Below are 22,136 nucleotides of genomic sequence, written 5' to 3'. Positions count from 1 at the left end.
GAAAATCCCAGCATTTGGTACTGAACTGATGAACTCATACTGGAATCAGTGAGTCCATAGAAATAGGCAACAGTGATTCCAAAGTGATGTCAAGTGCAGCAGATCAAAGTAACCATTGTCAGCTGTTTATCCAAGCAGCTCACCGTAACCGTTGTCTGCTGTTTATCCAAACAGCTCACCGTAACCGTTGTCTGCTGTTTATCCAAACAGCTCACCGTAACCGTTGTCTGCTGTTTATCCAAACAGCTCATCGTAACCATTGTCTGCTGTTTATCCAAACAGCTCACCGTAACCATTGTCTGCTGTTTATCCAAACAGCTCACCGTAACCGTTGTCTGCTGTTTATCCAAACAGCTCACCGTAACCGTTGTCTGCTGTTTATCCAAACAGCTCACCGTAACCATTGTCTGCTGTTTATCCAAACAGCTCACCGTAACCGTTGTCTGCTGTTTATCCAAGCAGAACACACACAAAAACAGAGCAATCAGACGTACAGGTATTGTTGGGTGTGTTTTGTTTTTGTTGTTTCGTTGATCTAAAAGCATGTTAAGAAAACTTAAATGCTATGATGGCCCTGTAAAGATTTATTTTTTTAATGATCTTTTTTCTCAAGACTGTGGTCCCAGGCGTGCTCAGGGCTGTGAATTCTGCTGGTCTGTGATAGTGAATAATTGCCACAGTGCCACAGCATGTAGTTGTGCATATTTCTGTTACATTGTTTAATTGTCATGTGCTTGTCTCCACTGTGTGGAAAGGTTTTGTTTTTTTGACATGACAGTATCCCAGCCAAATGTTTGTGTGTGTGTGGGGGGGGGGGGGGGGCGGATGCAGAATGAATGTATTGAAATCAGTCATTGAAGACATGTTCATTTAGTTTTGTAATAACCGATGAATGAATGAATGAATAAGGAGACAAAGAGATAAGTAGTGCAAAAACAATACTTTAACAGAAGTCAGTAGATATTTGTTCATTTATTGTTATACTTATGAATAAATAGAGAAAAATGAATACTTCAAAAGGAGTCATTGCATAAAGTTTATTCATGTACTCCTGCAATAACTTGAAATATATAAATAAAAGTTCCAACTGCCAGATAAAATCATTTCATTGTATCCAGTTTCAGAACCAGTCTCTTATGATGTGAGCTGTCTGAATAAATTATGTCCTGTGATAAACATATGTTGTGACACTGCAATGGTCGACAGTTGAGAATGACTATAAAAAAAAAAAATAATATAAAGAAGAAATGTACTGAAAACAATTTCGCTGTACTTTTTTCTCCCAATTAGTGACTGGCCTTGAGTGTTGAGATAATGAAGTGATTGTGATCTGGAGGTTGAATGAAGATGGTGTATATCCTGGCTCACACCCTCTCTGCAATGCCCAGCATTGTGTTCCCACAGCCAGTATCCAGTCACAGGTTTGTTCCCATCACCTCAGTTTTTTTTGTAACATTTTGTGGATGGGTTTTTTTGTGTGCTCTTTTTTTTCTTTTTCTTCTGTTTGGATTTTACTTTGTCAAGGAATTGAATGTATGCTGTGGGTGTTCCAGGTCAAGGGAGGTAACTTCAGATGTTTTTGAAAAAAAAGTTTACTGGGTGTAACAGCAATCCTAGTTTAAGGAAGAGAAAAGTTGTCGTTACTGCTTTCTTGCACTTTGTTTCCTTACTCTGTGGAGAATATAAAAATATGTGTGAATCTCTATTGTGCGCACAAAATATTTCATTGCACCTTTTTTGGTGTGAATGTGTGTTTGAAAGAAGTGTTTGTGGATTGGTGCGTGCATGTACAGAATGTGTAGGAGCATGTGTGTAAACCGTTTGGAACAAGCGCACAATTCACACACCATGTGAAAGCTAATAATTGTGGTTTGTGACATTCACTACAAAAGTAATGATAATTAAACATATTGTGCAGTTAAAGATATCGGACTAGAATGTTTTTTTCAGTTGGACTTTGACGGTCATTGAAGGTGTGACTGTGTGCTTTCCCAAATTCAGTGGGTTGAGCAACGCTAGACACTACATGGTATCCGAGATCTCTTCCCATCCCTCTTGTGGCAATCTGTGGCATTGTGTGGTGTCAGGAGAGCTCTGTATGTGTGCAAGTGCATGTGTGTGTACATGGGGGGGAGGGGTGGTGGTACTCCATCACATCCTCTTCACAGGCTCCTTGGTGTGAACTGTCTGTGGCCAAACTCGGTCTATATGTCTCCACATATATACATGGACACACACACAAAGAAAAAAGGATGACTGAAACAAACTTTGGGTTTTAAAACCTTTATTTGACATCATCCACGAAGACAAATTAATCTGCACGATGAGGACATGATGAATACTGACCAGTTGAAGTTCACACACACACACACACACACTTGCACTGTTACAGTCACACCCGTTGGTCTTTAACACTCGTGGTAATCACACCACATGCTGCTTCATTGGCCACACACCATTCCTCTTTCATGTGCTATGGTTTTTACCATGCTGGACTTGAGTACGAGTCGTGTAATTCCATACTGTCTCCGACTGTCCTAGATACTGCAAAGTGCCATGTCCACACAAATATACTCCTATATATTTTCTAACCACCATACTGGACACATAAATACTCCCATATATCTTCTACCTGCCTTATTTCAGTTATCATGCATATATTAACCACATGTTGTTCTCATTTCATTTGTAACAGCTTTCTCATGCTGTAATCAACGCATGGGATGTGTGCTTTCTCTTTGGACGTTCACCAAACATGCAGTTTTTATTTCATCTAAATTATTGTTACCTGCTTTGCAAATCAACAATGAAATCATGACACTTCTATATTATTTTTGTCAGTATATCCACATCAAAACCAGGTGTTTTTTGGGGTTTGTTTTTTTTAAAGCCACACTGTAAAGAATAGCTTCTGACACAAGAGAATCACACTATTGCTTTACTTCTGAGACTGGATAACACTGACTTATCGGTTTTATTCTGATACCAATCTACACCCAGAATTACGTAATTATGCTGTTGTAAACCTTACATCCATAATTGTAAATGGTACTGGAATAATTACATCCCGTTATATATGTTATTGAAAGAATTATATCCATAGCTGGCCTTCATCCACAATTGCAAATGTAAGCCTTACATCTACAATCATATATATATGTATATGTATGAAAAAGGTAGATCCACAATTATACAAGAATTTGATCCACAATTTTAGACTCAGACCCACAATTTATTAATAAATAAATAATAAATAATCATACGTAAGGCTTACAACCATGAAAAGTAAGACTTACATCCATAATTATATCTGACTATAAGAAACGACTGCATTCTGTGCCATTCTTTTATCCGCGATACAGACTGCCCTGCCTGGCTTTGAAGCAACAATAAACAAAAGGCCAGACAGAGCCATCCTTTAATTCAATTTTAGACCACAGTCTCACTCCTGGTAAATACTCGTTCCCTGATGTAGCCCCAAACTGTGCAACTTCTTTCTTTCTTTGTTGTTGACAACCTTCGGATGGTCTGTTAAACAAGCACATGCAACACAACTGAAGTCCAGTTTGTGATTGAGTTACAATGTTTGTTTGAAACAGCGGTAAGCTGGAAGGTGGAGGAGGCAGTATTACACTGGACTGGGAGTAGAAGTGTATTGTAGTGTAATGTACTGGTGTGACGTTACTCTGTCAAAACACATTTCTCTGTCTGAAATATGGGCTGTTCTCCAAAAGGAGAGCATGTTGCTTTAATGCAGTACCACCCATTTTTTTTCTCCTTTTTTATCCTGCATGGAAGTATTGGTTTTCTTAACCAAGTGGATTTTTATACAGAATTTTGCTAGGGACAACCCTTGTGTTGCCTGGGTTCGTCATCTCATTCAAATGACAAGCGTCCAGACCACCACTAAAAAGGTCTAGCAGAGGAGGAGAAATTACTGACGGATGTGTTATCACAAGGCCAGTACTGCAGGAAATGTTTCCCCCTGGGGTTTTCCTGACAGCAAGCGACACTCCTCACTCCCTACCAGTTTACCCTCCACAGTCCAACATGACTTCACCTGCTTTTCTTTATCAAAGTAACTGAAAAACAGCCCTCCACTACAAAAAAAGAAAAGAAAAATAAAGTGACATACACACACATGCACACAACACATGTTCAAAGACATATTCAGGACTTCAACCCTGGAATGCTCGGCTTCCTCTTTTAAATCAGGGATGATAAATACTGGTGGTAAATGTATGAAATTGAATTTTTTTAAATATCTGAAAAACAAAACAACAGAAACAGCACAAAAAGGAACTGTCATGGGAGTAATTCCTAACCTTGTCATCAACCACCACACTACTGAAAACTGTCGACTTGTGCCTCCATTGTGGGCCATCAATAAATGATTGTTCAATTAATCCTTAAACAGTGCGGCCCGTTCAATTAATCCTTAAACAGTGCGGCGGCCCGTTCAATTAATCTTTAAACAGTGCGGCCCGTTCAATTAATCCTTAAACAGTGCGGCCTGTTCAATTAATCCTTAAACAGTGCGGCCAAGCAAGACTTGTCGTTCCCTTTGATCAAAGGTGTATCTTTTGTGTCCCTTCTCCAAAGCTGAAAAAAATCACAGAAATTTAAATATCTGTCCCTGTCCTTGATGCATGGTGAAGGGTGCTAGTTGTGCAGCACAGTACACATCATGGCTTATCAACTTGTTCTACCCCACAGCTACATACTGGACCACTGCAGTAAAAAAAAAAAAAAAAAAAAAAAAAAAAGGGGGATGGATCATTAAAACGGCAAAATTCAATAGAGAATTTCATTTAATCAGGTGAACAAAGTTTACTTTTATTGCTTCCAGAATCCATAAACGGTTCAATTTAGAATGCAAACTGTATCGATCAAAGCTTAACAAAATTAGTGTGTTGGTACAAGAATACTTGTACCTGGTCCAAAGGTAATTCTGGTGCAAGTTAGCTCGTACCTGGAGCAGAATTACTTAAGTACACAGCATCATCCTGTACCTTTGAGCTGGCAACCTATCCACCAAAAGCTACTATCACCCTCCCTACCCGTACCAACCATCTGTCAGTGAATATTGCCTGTCCACAACTCAACAAAAAGAGCTGTGAGCCGTGTTCAGCTGCACGCTTCAAACCACAGTCAGCACCAAGGCTTTCAGTCCCACAGTCAGTCAGCACCAAGGCTTTCAGTCCCACAGTCAGTCAGCACCAAGGCTTTCAGTCCCACAGTCAGTCAGCACCAAGGCTTTCAGTCCCACAATCAGTCAGCACCAAGGCTTTCAGTCCCACAGTCAGCACCAAGGCTTTCAGTCCCACAGTCAGTCAGCACCAAGGCTTTCAGTCCCACAATCAGCACCAAGGCTTTCAGTCCCACAGTCAGTCAGCACCAAGGCTTTCAGTCCCACAGTCAGTCAGCACCAAGGCTTTCAGTCCCACAATCAGCACCAAGGCTTTCAGTCCCAAAATCAGTCAGCACCAAGGCTTTCAGTCCCACAATCAGCACCAAGGCTTTCAGTCCCAAAATCAGTCAGCACCAAGGCTTTCAGTCCCAGTCAGTCAGCCTCACTGTCCACTGTGTCACAAGTTCCACTCTCTCTCCCTGTCATAAAAGCCACTCTCCACTCTCTCTCCCTGTCATAAAAGCCACTCTCCACTCTCTCTCCCTGTCACAAGTTCCACTCTCTCTCCCTGTCACAAGTTCCACTCTCTCTCCCTGTCATAAAAGCCACTCTCCACTCTCTCTCCCTGTCACAAAAGCCACTCTCCACTCTCTCTCCCTGTCACAAAAGCCACTCTCCACTCTCTCTCCCTGTCACAAAAGCCACTCTCCACTCTCTCTCCCTGTCACAAAAGCCACTCTCCACTCACTCTCTCTCCCTGTCACAAAAGCCACTCTCCACTCTCTCTCCCTGTCATAAAAGCCACTCTCCACTCTCTCTCCCTGTCACAAAAGCCACTCTCCACTCTCTCTCCCTGTCACAAAAGCCACTCTCCACTCTCTCTCTCCCTGTCACAAAAGCCACTCTCCACTCTCTCTCCCTGTCATAAAAGCCACTCTCCACTCTCTCTCCCTGTCACAAAAGCCACTCTCCACTCTCTTTCTCCCTGTCACAAAAGCCACTCTCCACTCTCTCTCTCCCTGTCACAAAAGCCACTCTCCACTCTCTCTCCCTGTCACAAAAGCCACTCTCCACTCTCTCTCTCCCTGTCACAAAAGCCACTTTCCACCCACTCTCTCTCTCTCCCTGTCACAAAAGCCACTCTCCACTCTCTCTCTCCCGGTCACAAAAGCCACTCTCCACCCACTCTCTCTCTCTCCCTGTCACAAGTTCCACTCTCTCTCTCCCTGTCACAAGTTCCACTCTCTCTCCATGTCACAAGTTTCACTCTCCACTCTCTCTCCCTGTCACATGTTCCACTCTCCACTCTCCCTTTCACAAGTTGCACTATCTCTGTCTGTACCACTCTCTCTGTCTCAAGTACCACCACCCATTCTCCATGCTATGAACACCCATCACTCATGCATCCACAGACACAAGCGGCCACTGCACAAGCCAGGATTCTCAGTTCAGTGTCTATCCCACCGGTCGGTCAGCAAGCCCTGGGGCCTTCCTTCCTCAAGTCAGCAGCACCACGACGACCCAAACATCCCTCCCACGTCACTGCACACCTCTCTCTCCCCCCCCCCCCACACACACACAACTACTACGCATAGCCTACTGCTACAACCACACAGCCAGCCACACTACAGCTGGTGAAAACACAGTAGAACCCAGACAACCCCCAGCCCACTGAGGCTGGCCCCTTGCTGTCAGCCAGACCACCGACACAGCAGGCAGCAAGCTGTCACCATGGCAACCACAGCCCTGCAGGCCACACCCCAAACCAATGTCACGCTGCTGCCACCTGGCTGCCGACACTGGCGCGATGGCAGGCGCCCAGAGTGTCGCAGAGTCACAGATCCGTGGCTCCCCCTCCCCCCGCCCCCTCCTCCTCCCCCCCTCCAGCACAGGGCCGAGAGAGGCAGGGGCCAGCCATTAACGCATCTTGTAGTCCAGACTGGCGTTGGCGTCTGACAGTTCTCCGTTGTAGGTGAAGTCAATGGTGAAGTCCAGGTCCCTCTGCAACACAGTCACACCGACCCTGTCAGGCCCGGAGTGCTTCCATGTATATTTGTGCACCTATCCCAGTGGATTTCTTCCATAGACTTTTGCCAGAGAAAGTTGCTTTGGGCTTTTTTTTCAGTGCACCAAGTGCATGCTGCACAGTGTAGCTTGATGTCCCATCCCAATGACCTGATTTTCCTGTCAAACTTGGGAGACAGGGTGAGAGCAGAAATGGAACCCAGACCCCCTCAGATGCTGTACTGACAGATAAGCCTTTTCACCATTCTGCCACCTTCCTCCATCTGCCTAGCAGATGTAGTGCACAATATATATCTATGGATTTCTGCAAATGCAGTGACGCCTCCTTGAGAAACTGGAACTGTCCCTCTCCTCACCCTAGGCCCCAAACGCGGACAGAGGGATTAAAGGTACGCACAGACAGAAAGCAGGCACACAGTGCTGTGCTCACCACGTTGGACTTGTTGGGCTTCATGGTGAACACTCCGTCCATCACCTCCCCTTTCTTCACCGTCAGGTCGTAGTCCCCCAGGTAGAACACAGTCTGCTTCCAGTGGGTGTACGGGGCCTCTGGCGCTGTCACACACACACACAACACCCACATCACACACACACATCACACACACAACACCCACATCACACACACAACGCCCACATTACACTCACACTCACCACCCACGTCACACTCACACACAACACCCACGCCACACTCACACTCAACACCCACGTCACACTCACACACAAACACCAATGTCACCCACACACACAACACCCACGTCACACACAACACAAACACACAACACCCACGTCACACACAACACAAACACACAACACCCACGTCACACTCACACACAAACACCAATGTCACCCACACACACAACACCCACGTCACACACAACACAAACACACAACACCCACGTCACACACAACACAAACACACAACACCCATGTCACACAAGCAAACAACACCCACGTCACACACAACACAAACACACAACACCCATGTCACACACAACACAAACACACAACACCCACGTCACACAAGCAAACAACACCCACGTCACACACAACACAAACACACAACACCCACGTCACACACAACACAAACACACAACACCCATGTCACACAAGCAAACAACACCCACGTCACACACAACACAAACACACAACACCCACGTCACACAAACACACAACACCCACGTCACACACAACACAAACACACAACACCCACGTCACACAAGCAAACAACATCCACATCACACACACACACATCACACAAATACAACACGCACGTCACACTCACATAATTTATACACATACACACTTCTACACACAAATATACACTCACACACACACACATACACGCACACACACTCATACACTCATGCAAACACACTGACACACACACACACACACACACACTCAAGCACACACGCACACATACACACTGACACACACTTATACACACACACACACACACACACACACTCGCTCACACACACACACACACACTCTCTTACACACACACACACACGACCACACAAACCCCAAACCCAATGTATCGGCCCACACCCCCGAGCGGTGCTTACCGGTGGAGAAGCCAGTGAGTTTGTGGCACTTGGTGAACTCAATGTTGAAGAAGGTGACCAGGGCGTGCAGGTAGTCATTGCGACGCACACACAGGTGGAAGGGGGCGGAAAAAGACAGGTCCTCCTCTTTCACTGTGTACATGTCCACCTCCTGAACACGTGCCGCCACACATCATCCACACCATCATCAGATTTTCAGGTAGTCATGTGAAATAAACAACACAGCCAGAATGGGAAGAAACACCCAAGCCAATGAAGATGTAACAGATTCAAACCTGTGATCTGGAGTCTAATTTCTTCAACAAGCACTTATGCTACAAGGCAACCACTGCGGGATGCTCCAAACTGAACAACTGGGACAGAAAAACAACAACAACAACAACAAAAATGCTGATTATTTTCCTGACACCTGAATATTCTACACTGTAAGAAATCGGTTCTCTTCTCTTCCGCCCTCCCACCTCCACAACCCCCCCCACCCGCACCCAACATCCCCCTCGGCCACATGTGCATCAAGCATGCAAAAGGAAGACTGGCCAAAGGACTGTGGACCTGAGGTCCCCTAACCCTTGCCCCAGGGAAGATGCCCCCTGACCCTTGACCCACTGACCTTGACCAGACATGAGTTGGTGACGACCTGTTTCGGGTCAACCACGTCCACCAGGGGCTCACACACTGCCACCTGGCCGATCACGCTCATGTCGAACCCGTACACACTGTGCCACCCTGAATAACACACACACACACCACCCTGAACCACACACACCACCGTGAACCACACACACACCACCCTGAATCACACACACCACCCTGAACCACACACACCACCGTGAACCACACACACACCACCCTGAATACAACACACACCACCGTGAACCACACACACACACCACCCTAAATACAACACACCACCCTGAACCACACACACCACCCAGAATACAACACACACCACCCTGAACCACACACACCACCCTGAATACAACACACACCACCCTGAACAACACACACACCACCCTGAATACAACACACACCACCCTGAACAACACACACACCACCCAGAATACAACACACACCACCCTGAACAACACACACACCACCCTGAATACAACACACACACCACCCTGAACAACACACACACACCACCCTGAATACAACACACACCACCCTGAACAACACACACACCACCCTGAACAACACACACACACCACCCTGAATACAACACACACCACCCTGAACAACACACACACCACCCTGAATACAACACACACCACCCTGAATACAACACACACCACCCTGAACAACACACACACCACCCTGAATACAACACACACCACCTGGCCGATCACGCTCATGTCAACCCCGTACACATTGTGCCACCCTGAATAACGCATTTCTCAATGTGTAAATGTTGTCCCACCCCGAATAACACATTTCTCAATGTGTAAATGTTGTCCCACCCTGAATAACACATTTCTCAATGTGTAAATGTTGTCCCACCCTGAATAACGCATTTCTCAATGTGTAAATGTTGTCCCACCCTGAATAACGCATTTCTCAATGTGTAAATGTTGTCCCACCCCGAATAACACATTTCTCAATGTGTAAATGTTGTCCCACCCTGAATAACACATTTCTCAATGTGTAAATGTTGTCCCACCCTGAATAACACATTTCTCAATGTGTAAATGTTGTACCACCCTGAATAACGCATTTCTCAATGTGTAAATGTTGTCCCACCCCGAATAACACATTTCTCAATGTGTAAATGTTGTACCACCCTGATTAACAAACATTCATCACTGTGTAAATGTTATACCACCCTGATTAACAAACATTCATCACTGTGTAAATGTTATACCACCCTGATTAACAAACATTCATCAATGTGTAAATGTTGTACCACCCTGATTAACAAACATTCATCACTGTGTAAATGTTATACCACCCTGATTAGCAAACATTCATCACTGTGTAAATGTTATACCACCCTGATTAACAAACATTCATCAATGTGTAAATGTTATACCACCCTGATTAACAAACATTCATCAATGTGTAAATGTTGTACCACCCTCATTAACAAACATTCATCACTGTGTAAATGTTATACCACCCTGATTAACAAACATTCATCACTGTGTAAATGTTACACCACTCTGATTAACAAACATTCATCACTGTGTAAATGTTATACCACCCTGATTAACAAACATTCATCACTGTGTAAATGTTATACCACTGATTAACAAACATTCATCAATGTGTAAATGTTATACCACCCTGATTAACATACATTCATCAATGTGTAAATGTTACACCACTCTGATTAACAAACATTCATCAATGTGTAAATGTTATACCACCCTGATTAGCAAACATTCATCACTGTGTAAATGTTATACCACCCTGATTAACAAACATTCATCACTGTGTAAATGTTATACCACCCTGATTAACAAACATTCATCAATGTGTAAATGTTATACCACCCTGATTAACAAACATTCATCAACGTGTAAATGTTATACCACCCTGATTAACAAACATTCATCAATGTGTAAATGTTATACCACCCTGATTAACAAACATTCATCAATGTGTAAATGTTATACCACCCTGATTAACAAACATTCATCACTGTGTAAATGTTATACCACCCTGATTAACAAACATTCATCAACGTGTAAATGTTATACCACCCTGATTAACATACATTCATCAATGTGTAAATGTTATACCACCCTGATTAACAAACATTCATCAACGTGTAAATGTTATACCACCCTGATTAACAAACATTCATCAATGTGTAAATGTTATACCACCCTGATTAACAAACATTCATCAACGTGTAAATGTTATACCACCCTGAATGACACACACACTTTCATCAGTCTGCAAATGCCTGAGTAACGAGGGTTAAATGATTTCATTTTCAACCTTCTTGCATATCATATTGCTTCACTTTAACTGTAAGAAGTAAATTCATTTCAATCTTAGCTCCATGTTTGGCAACATATTCATGTGCCTATTTTCATGTATTTTAATCAGAAATTACACCAATGGGCAACACTATATTGGATCTTAATAAAATGCCACTCTGACTGCAAAAAATACTGGCTTAAAATTGCAAATGTCTTCAAAATCCCTCATTACATATTCAATAAATCATGACTATTGCCAAGAACATGAAGTAAAAACAACATAACATTGTATGATTCATATACATATAGGCTTAATGCCAGTTTCATATCTGTACATGGTGAAATACAAAGCCTCAGCTGAAAACAAAGAAGTCAGCTTACAGTTGATCTTTTCATCCTTGTACTGTCGGTCTTCAATTGCTGTGATGTACAGGGTGGCTCGGTCTGGAAAAATTAACCCTGTCTCTGGTTTCTGCACACACACACACACACACACACACACATACACACACACACACATACATAAACACAAAGTTTTACAAACACATTCACTGACTGAAACAAAACACATCTGCTGGAGAAAAAAAAACCAAGCGCCTATCAGTTGCATTCCCTGAACCATTTCTTCTTATCCAGATCTCAACACAGAAACAACAGCAATTCTTAATACTACTTTGTTTTTAATTTCAATATATTTTTCATCTATGCATCATAGCAATTGCCATGTTCACAATATATTTTACTAACCTTATCAGTGTCAACCACGTTACTGAAAACACTGGTTGCAAAAAATCTAACAGAAAACAAGCAAAAACCTTGAACAAACCATAAGACCCAGCGTGTTTAGCATCTACTGGAAGAAGTGACGGTATTAACAAAGGGGTTGGTGATCATGTTCAGTTTATAAAAGCCCAGCACAACTGTGAGTCAGCTTCTAAATTCAGGGCATGCAGACGCATGCTTTCAAGCGCTCATGACTGAGGGACCGGTGCAGTACAGCGTGGCTGTATGACTCACTGCTGCTTCTTCCTTCGTGAGCTGCAACTCCCACTTTCCCTCGTAAGTACACGAGTGGGCTTTTACCTGTGTCACAGGTTTTACCCCACCATGTAGGCAGCCATGCTCTGTTGTTGTTTTTTTTGGGGGGGTGGGGGGGGGCGGGGTGCATGCTGGGTGTGTTCTTGTCTCCATGATCCATCCAATACTGACATGGACTACAGGATCTTTAACGTGCATATTTCATCTTGTGCGTGCATACACACACCAAGGGGGTTCAGGCACAAGCAGGTCTGCACATATGCTGACCTGGGAGATCAGAAAAATCTCCACCCGTAACCCATCAGGCGCCGATACTGAGATTCGAACCCTGGACCCTCAGACGAAAGTCCAATGCTTTAACCACTCGGCTAGTGCGCCCGTCAGTCACTGCTTCTATCCACATCAACACATCTTACAAAACCAACAGGTATTGTTCTTTCCTCCCTTCGAAGTTATCAATCTACAGCCCGTCAGTCACTGCTTCTATCCACATCAACACATCTTACAAAACCAATAGGTATTGTTCTTTCCTTCCTTCAAAGTTATCAATCTACAGCCCTGTCCCTTCCTACCATTATTTGTTGTTGTTTGTTTTGGAGGTGGGGGGTTTGTCACTGATTTGGGGGGTGGGGTGTTTGTCATTGATTTTAGGGTGGGGGTTTGTCACTGATTTGGGGGGTGGGGGGTTTGTCACTGATTTTAGGGTGGGGGGTTTGTCACTGATTTGGGGGGTGGGGTGTTTGTCACTGATCTTGGGGTGTTCGTCACTGATTTTAGGGTGGGAGGTTTGTCACTGATTTTGGGGTGGGGGGGTTGTCACTGATTTGGGGGGTGGGGTGTTTGTCACTGACTTTGGGGTGGGGGGTTTGTCACTGATTTGGGGGGTGGGGTGTTTGTCACTGATTTTGGGGGTGGGGTGTTTGTCACTGATTTTGGGGGTGAGGGGTTTGTTACTGATTTTGCGGTGGGGGGTTTGTTACTGATTTGGGGGGTGGGGGGTTTGTCACTGATTTTGGGGTGGGGGGGTTGTCACTGATTTGGGGGGTGGGGGGGTTTGTCACTGATTTTGGGGGTGGGGGGTTTGTCACTGATTTTGAAGGCACAGCATCATCAGACGCTGACAGGACAGGAGACAGGGGAGGAACAAGGACGAGGACTCACCAGCCACTTGTCGCGGGCGTAGAGCACAGTTTTCAGCATGGACTCATAGAAGAGGCAGTATCCCATCCACTCACTGATGATGATGTCTACCTTGTCGATGCCGTCAGGCAGGGTCACCTCCTCCACCTTGCCCCGGATCAGTGTGATGGCTGACCACACAGCACCACACCACTCATCACCACCACACAACACGCTGCATCAGTCTGACGTTAACTGTATTGCATTGCACTGTATTCTATTGTATTAATCTTTTTGTCACAACAGATTTCTCTGTGTGAAAATAGGGTTGCTCTCTCTCCCCCCCAAGGAGAGCGCATCACAACACTGAGAGCGCCACCCTTTTTATATTTTTTTCTGCATACAATTTCATTTGTTTTCCCATCGAAGTGGATTTTTCTACACAATTTTGCCAGGGACAAACCTTCTGTTGCTGTGGGTTCTTTTATGTGAGATAAATGCATGCTGCACACAGGACCTCGGTTTATTGTCTCTTCTGAATGACTAGCGTCCAGACCACCACTTAAGGTCTAGTGGGGGGGGAGAAAATACTGGCGAACGTGGGATTTGAAGACGCCGGAGTCTGCACTAGTGGGTTACGGTTAATTATGTGTAGTTAAAAAAAACATTATGAACAAAAACCTAAAGAAAGAAAATTTGAATTCATGGTTTAGGCCTGGAGTCGATCATCAGTTACTGACGAATGCTAATCTTTAACGATCCATCAATGATGCTACAAGGTGGTCAATTGACTTACTGAAAACCAATCAGGGTTAAATTCCTTTTGTAGGTTTCTCTCATTCTCCTGCAAAACAATCGTGACTGCAGTCACTAACTCAAAAAAATGTAGTCTCTACTACTACTCCTCAGCAGTTAAATGTCAAACAGACAGTGTAAACAAAGCCTGTACCATAACCAAGCTAGGAAAAGAAACACTCAATGCCTACATAAACATTAAAACCATCATCGTTTGCAGGCTGTGAACTGTGGCAGACGACAGTGCCGCACCCCCCAACCACCCACCCCAACCACCCACTTTCATCAACACAGGATGGGTTTAATACACTGGATCTTTCAATTTTGAAAATAATCGTCCGCATCATGAACCATGCTACCCGAGAAGCTGTCTAATATTGAGAAAATCAAATGGCTGCTTGGATCATCAGGAGAATCTGAAAAGTTCCTTCAGCATTCCTGGGCAACTTGATCATTTACTTTGATGTTAACAACAATGTGGCCTTTAAACAAAAATAAAGATCCAGTCAAGGTAAGTTTACTTTTCATGCATGACTATTTTTACCGTCATTTGGGCAGTTTTACTTATTTTCTGGGTATGTTAGCGTTTCCATCACCCAACTAACTCTGACATGGACAATTGTTCTCTGTGCATTCACATGAATGGGATTTACAAAGGCACAAGCACATCTGACCATTATGATGACATGGGACTTCAGACAATATATCTGAGAGACATACTGTAACTGTGAAGCTTGTAAGTCCAAGTCAAAGATACTTCTGAACAGAAAGTTTATTATCATATCATTAGACTAATATGACACTGTTTATCTGCTGTCTTTCAGTGGAACTGCTTTGGTTTTGGTGGGGGTTTTTTTACCTTTTTTTTTTTTTTTTATTTTACCTCTATATCATTATAACTACACACACTGCAATACAATGCAAACATTTATTGGAGAGACAGAGACTGAGAGAAACAATGCTCACAAACAGACAGACACACAAAAATACTACTCACTGTCCTCCAGTTTGTTAGCTTTGATTATTTTCTGACTGTAGTCGATAATACTGGAGCATTCGATCTGCACACACAATGCCGTCACACATGCAATGAGTTTCTGTGAACTCAATATATGATGCCAAATAATGGCTTAATTCAAACGCAACAGATTCTGCTGAAAATGTTTCTGTTTACCCTAAACATCAAAATACAGTATCACAGATGAAAAAATGGTGACTGCTGGATTCCTTTTGAAACAAAATTAAAAATGATAAAAGGTGGTGTAAAATCAAAGTTACCATACAATGAAAGTAAAAACACGAGATTTCAATTTTTTGTCCTCGATAGATTCTGCGAATATTACTTCCTCAAACTTAAATCCACTGATATCAAGATCTGACATTCAAGAAAAATCATAAATAACTGCATGCTGAAGGCATGAAGAAAGCAAGAATAAAAAAAAAAAATTATAAAAAACTTATTAAGGTATTTTGATGACAGCGAATTTTGATGAAGCAAAAATAGCGGTACAAGAGACAATAGACATGAAACACCAGAAACAGTACAATGAAAACAGCTCTGAAACAGCACAAAATCTTATCATTTGATACTGGTACCAGAACTACTAGTACTACCATTACTACTACAAATAATAATGTTCATTTGTATTACACCCTATCTCTAAAACAGCTCAGGGTGCTTTACACTGAAAAAAAAGAAAAGAAAAAAAGTGACATTCCACAAAATCAAACTGAATCTAATCATTAGATATCAGCAATAATACATAGCACCCCATCTCTAGCGGAACTCAGAATGCATTTAAAAAAAAAAAGAAAGAAAAAAAGCAACGAATGACAAACCACTCCTGACTGGTCTCACTCTCTCTTCACCCCCCCCCCTCCCCCAACCCCTCTCTCACACCTGGAAACTCTGCATCAGCCATGAGCACTGACGACCATACTGACCCCGATGACCCTGGCGGCACCAGCTTTGGCAGCGAACATGCAGAGAATACCGGTACCACTGCCCACGTCCAGCACCGTCTTCCCCTTGAACAGGTGCTTGTTGTAGTACATGGAGTTACGGTATGTCCTGGTGCGCACCTCGTCTTTCAGCATCTCCTGCAGCAATGTGCCTCACTTTTGTCTTTTATATTCTACTGTACTGAACTGTATTCTACTTACTGTATTGAACTGTACTGTACTGTACTGAACTGTATTGTACGGTACTGTACTGAACTGTACTGTACTGTATTGTACTGAACTTTACTGAACTTAACTGCATTGTACTGAACTGTATTGTATGTACTGTACTGTATTGTACTGTATTATATTGTATTCTACGGCACTGTATTGTATTGCATTGTACTGCACATAACTGACTGCACTGTACTCTATCATACTGTACTGTATTAGTGCATACTGTACTGTACTGTACTGCACTGTGTTGCATTGCATTGCACTGCACTCCATTGCAGTGTACTGTATTTATCAATTACCCTTTGAAACAACAGATTTCTCTGTGTGAAGTTCAGGCTGCTCTCCCCAGGGAGAGTGCATAACTACTGTGCAGCACCACCCTTTCTTTTTTTTCTTTTTTTTTTGTCCAACCCTTTTGTTGCCATGGATTCTTTTATATCCGCTAAGTGCATGCCAGTTGCTACACATGGGACCTTGGTTTATAATATCATCCAAATTGCAAGTGTCAAGACCACCATTCAAGGTCTAGTGGAGAGGGAGAACATGATGGTCAGTGTGGGATTCAATCCTGTGCGCTCAAGATTCTTTTTTTCCTAGGCAACCACTCCATTCCAGTATATTCACACACTGTATGTCTGTGCTGTAGAAGCTCATAATCAACACTCAAGCGCTATATATATATCAGATAGCAAAACAGGTCTTTCACCTTTCACTCTCTGATCCTACAAGCTTTCTCTATGTTTACCACATCAGTGTTTGTTCCCTATCCTAGTCTCTCTCTCAGCCTCCCTCTCTGCTTGTCAATGTCATTCTTCAAAAACTGGTTTGGTAAAAAAAAAATAATAATAATAATAAATGAAGCAGGTTTTTTTCTGACTGATTCTATTCATTTCCATTATTTCTGTTGATCCTGAAGCATTCTTTTCCCCTTGGAAGATTTTCCACATTGAACTGAACGGTTTTGTTTACCAACACTGACAAGGCAATGTAACTGTTGTGGTCATGGTGGTTTCTTTCTTGACAACTAATGACTTGGAACAATCACTGCGCTACACTGTCCACTCCTTATTCCAGAAAATCTGAAACCTTTTCTTTTCTTTAGGAAGATCAAGAAAAAGTGACATACAGCCAAATCTGCTCGGGCAGAATAGAAACTTGAGCAGGAAAATGCTTTCCAATCCAGCGCATGTGCAGAACCAATTACGTCCTTGTTTATCAGACACAAACTGACACAGGCATTGGCTGAAATTGCCGCATCACTGCATGCACAATGATGCTGGCCTTGTTTCAATTGACTGGGTGGAGGATGATTGACTTGACAGTGAAGTATGTCACAAACGATGTCCAAGCTAACGAAGAAACATTTCATACTTTGGTGAGTGATCAAATACTAATTAATGGGGCATTTATCCTCTCGAACAATAAAATGACTGGATATTCTATGTCCGATGTCCAACACCCATTTACACTGAATCCAACAACAACAAAAATAATAATAATCTATGAATAAAATTAAATAAACACCATGGTATCAATGATTGCACGAACATTAAAGGGAGGACAGACAGACTGGGGCACAGACAGCAAATGAAGTGAGACAGATCTATTGTACCACAACATACAAAAAAAAAAAGAAAAAAAGAAATCAGATTAAAAATGTGAGCTGCTGGACAACCTAGTATATAATATGACAGAGAACTCACCTCATGAATACCAAAGTGAGCGTAAGAGTCAAAGTAGTAGTCCTTAGAGGTCATCTCATCAGCAGGTATCATGCCGTTGGTCTTGCCTTCAGCAGTTGACGTCCCTTCCCCTGTCTTGTCCCCACTGCCATCAACGCTTGGTGCTGCCTGCATCAACATGTGTACGGTACAGTCATCCACAAACACTGATGTACACACTACACATTAATGTCCGTTACCTGTTAACATCCATGTGATAATTATCACATTTACAGATCTGTAAATGTGATTGCCAGTATTTGAGGGTAAGGAGGAAGGTGGAAGAATTGTTAGAATGCTTATCTGCCAACTGTGTCCATGAAGGTCTGAGTTCGAACTCTGGGTTCACCCTTTCTCCCAACTTTGAATGGGAAATCAAACGGAGTTTCTATCATTCAGACAAGATGATAAACCAAGGTAGCGTGAGCATAATGCATTGAAGAAGATCTCATGCCATATAAGTGCTGTCCTCTAACAAAACTCTATACAACATTAGAAGAAATCCATGCTGATACTAGTGATAGTACAAATATATGCATGCACTCAAGGCCTGACTAGCATGTTGGGCTATGCTGCTATTGCTAATCAGCCATCTGCTTGGCAAATGTAGAGAAGCATATTTGGTTTGTCAAAAAAAAAGTGACACCTCCTTCAGAAACGAACTAAAAACTGAGAATATCAATCTGTCTCCTGAGGCACAGAAAACTGGCAATGCCAAATGTTCTCAAATGGCAGCAACGCCATTCTCAAATGCCAACAATGCACAGAAAAGACAATCCACCAACACCTGGACAGTATCAGTTACACACCCCTGTCCACAGTTTTACAGACACTTCAGATCCCAGATTCAACTTAAGGACCTATGGACAAAATCAGTGTGAAGCCCATACTCATAATTATTTGCTTGCAATACAAGGACTCTGAAGGAGAAACAACTATATAAACATGTGTCAATGTTAAATGACAGACAAATCAATGTCAAATGACAGACAAAAGACCTGATAACATACCACTGCATCAGTTTTAATTGGAGTGTGTTGTCTGAAAATATCATTTATCAACCTGTGGGTCTCTAGCAATTTGTCAACCTGAATGAACACATAAAGTAAAAATATAACCGTGTCAAAGTGAAAGTGTAACTTATGCACTAGAGACTGGAGTTGGACTGTTTAATAAGTGGTATAAAAATGCACTTGGTCAACCAGATGAAATCAAAACGGAATGACAGAAACAAAGACAGAGAAGGTGCACAAGACACAAAGAACAATGAGATTGTTCCTTCCTTGGACCAGAGTGCGAAATATATCCAAGTCTACGCCGATATCACACACACACACACACACACAAAAGTAAGCAAGCAGACTACAACTGTACAAATGCAAGGATCTGTCGAAGTTCTGTCATTAATGCATTAATTACTTTTTGTTGGGCAATGACTTGAGTCTGCTGCAGGTTTTGACTCTTGCAGTTCAGAGTTAAAAGAAAAAAATGGGTGCGACAGGGAAATAACATAAAACTGACAGAAATATAAGTGACTGCTAGCTGCATCCAACCAAACACAAGTGAGATAACGTTCAAAATAAAATCTCAAGTCTGACTCAGTCGATGAGTGTGAGACATTCACCCATCACCGGTCTACGCTGGAACCGGGATGAGAACACGTGGAAGATTTCAACTTACAAAAACACACCTCAAGCATTAAAAATTCGTAACACACAATTCCCACACAAATGAAGATAAAACTGCTTTTGTCAATGTCACTGAAAACAGCAATGATAATAGGATGTCGGTATTTTGTGCATCACCTCCATTTGTTCAGCCATATTTTCCTCGCTTCTCCTGGAAATGGTAATTCGTCATCACATCTTGTGCCTGACGTTTTCGGCAAAGACCAATGACGTTATATAATTCCGGATTCACAGAAACAGCGCGTTTTGTTTGTCGGTATGAATTTAGTTTCATAACCAGTTTCATGAATTTTATGTAGTACTCTACTGCAGTAACGTAGGACATGTGACTTTGTTTTCTTTTTCGCCTTCTTCTTCTTCTTCTTCGTTCGTGGGCTGCAACACCCACGTTCACTCGTATATATGTAAACGAGTGCGCTTTTACGTGTATGACCGTTCAGTTTTTACCCCGCCATGTAGGCAGCCATAGTCCGTTTTCGGGGGTTTTTTCGCCTTCAATTATCACTCATTCACACACACACACACACACACACACACACACACACACACACACACACTGACCACATAGAATGTATTCAGTTGCACACGCCACTGAGTAATATTATATATTGACTGATCAAGTCATGTCATGCCCATGTTTCACACTTGCGTATCTGTGTGTTAAGAATTTCATAAATGTTGCTATGCATGGAAATTTAAACTTTCTCTGTAGTTTACACGGGCAGACACACACCGCGGCATACACACACACACACACACACACACACACACACACACACACACACACACACACACACACACACACACACACACACACACACACACACACACACACACACACACACTATGACACACACACACACACACACACACACACACACACACACACACACACGCCCGAATGACACAGGAAACGAATGATGAGCGCCCAATGGCAGCAGTCAGTCGGCTCTACCCAGGTAGGCAGCCTGTTGTGCAAATGACCCCATGTTTAGAGCTTGGTCTCCGACCGAGGATAGGCGCTATATAACTTCCATATCAATCAATCAATCAATCAATCAATCGAAGGGAAACAACTCAATCCAAAACAGAGACGGACAGACAGAAAGACACAGACAGACAGAGACAGAGAAAAACAGAGACAGAGAGAATAAATTGAATAAGTTTTATTTTCTGTGGGTAATAGAGTAAGCCAAATAATATTGTTTTTTTCATCCAGCCCTCGAAGGGGAAACAGTGACACTGATAAACAAAGGGGGAATCATTATATCAGTACAGCATGCATATTATAGTCATGGATGCATGGATGGTAATTTGATATTTACAACACTAAATAGAGGAGAATAAGAGGACAGAGATATAAGAGGAGAGACAGAGAGTATAAAAAGTGAAAATTTAATTAACATAAGTCAGGAAAATGATTAATCAACTAACCCCCCACTGGCACCCCCCACCCCCACCCCCCACCCCCAAAAAAGAACTGAAATAAACATGCGCAAAAAACAGTAATAGAAATAACGCCATTTAAATAGTTGTGGGAGCAAAAACGAGTTTGAAAGAGACAGACGGAGAGAGACAGAGACACAGAGATAGATAGAGAGACAAAGACGGAGATGACGTTATATAATAATTATATATAAAGAAATATACATCACAAAAACATGTGTTTGCGCACGTCCGTGAAAGCTTAAGGCAATCAATATAAGATTATCATCATTAGAAGAATAAAAGGGAGGAAGAGGTGTGTGTGTGTGTGTGTGTGTGTGTGTGAAGAGAGAGGGGGAGATAGACAAAGAGCGAGACAGAGAAAGAGGGGGGGGGGGGGTCGTGGAGGAGGGAGGGGGGGGGGCAAGTAGATAGAACGACAAAGTGAGAAAGAGAGAAAGAGGCGATATCAATCCATGTATAGATAATGATCATGCAAAACTAAAACTAAAGTGAAAGGCATG

The 22,136-nt window shown here is 42.7% G+C and overlaps 2 protein-coding genes across 3 annotated transcripts; one reads left to right on the top strand and one right to left on the bottom strand.

The window, feature by feature from the left end:
- Positions 1–1,347: 1,347 nt before the first annotated feature.
- LOC143286636 (uncharacterized) lies at positions 1,348–5,929 on the top strand. Its single transcript, XM_076594273.1, has 4 exons — positions 1,348–1,421; positions 2,002–2,029; positions 4,966–5,518; positions 5,550–5,929. Exons 1-4 carry the CDS (start codon positions 1,348–1,350, stop codon positions 5,927–5,929), a joined length of 1,035 nt encoding a protein of 344 aa, XP_076450388.1.
- Positions 2,268–20,333, bottom strand: LOC143286692 (protein arginine N-methyltransferase 1-like). Of its 2 annotated transcripts, none has more exons than XM_076594357.1 (10): positions 20,305–20,333; positions 18,482–18,628; positions 16,545–16,700; positions 15,598–15,661; positions 13,848–13,996; positions 12,030–12,120; positions 9,335–9,450; positions 8,725–8,875; positions 7,587–7,711; positions 2,268–7,132 (listed from the first exon to the last, which is right to left on the bottom strand). In XM_076594357.1, exons 1-10 carry the CDS (start codon positions 20,320–20,322, stop codon positions 7,049–7,051), a joined length of 1,101 nt encoding a protein of 366 aa, XP_076450472.1. In that variant the 5' UTR covers positions 20,323–20,333; the 3' UTR covers positions 2,268–7,048. The 2 variants fall into 2 exon arrangements, with proteins under 2 accessions (XP_076450472.1, XP_076450473.1); XM_076594358.1 differs by lacking the exon at positions 20,305–20,333 and adding an exon at positions 20,190–20,298.
- Positions 20,334–22,136: the final 1,803 nt, after the last annotated feature.

The sequence above is a fragment of the Babylonia areolata genome, chromosome 10 (genome assembly GCF_041734735.1).
Source record: "Babylonia areolata isolate BAREFJ2019XMU chromosome 10, ASM4173473v1, whole genome shotgun sequence".
NCBI classification, from domain to species: Eukaryota; Metazoa; Mollusca; class Gastropoda; order Neogastropoda; family Buccinidae; genus Babylonia; species Babylonia areolata.
This window is presented reverse-complemented; position numbering and strand designations above follow the sequence as displayed.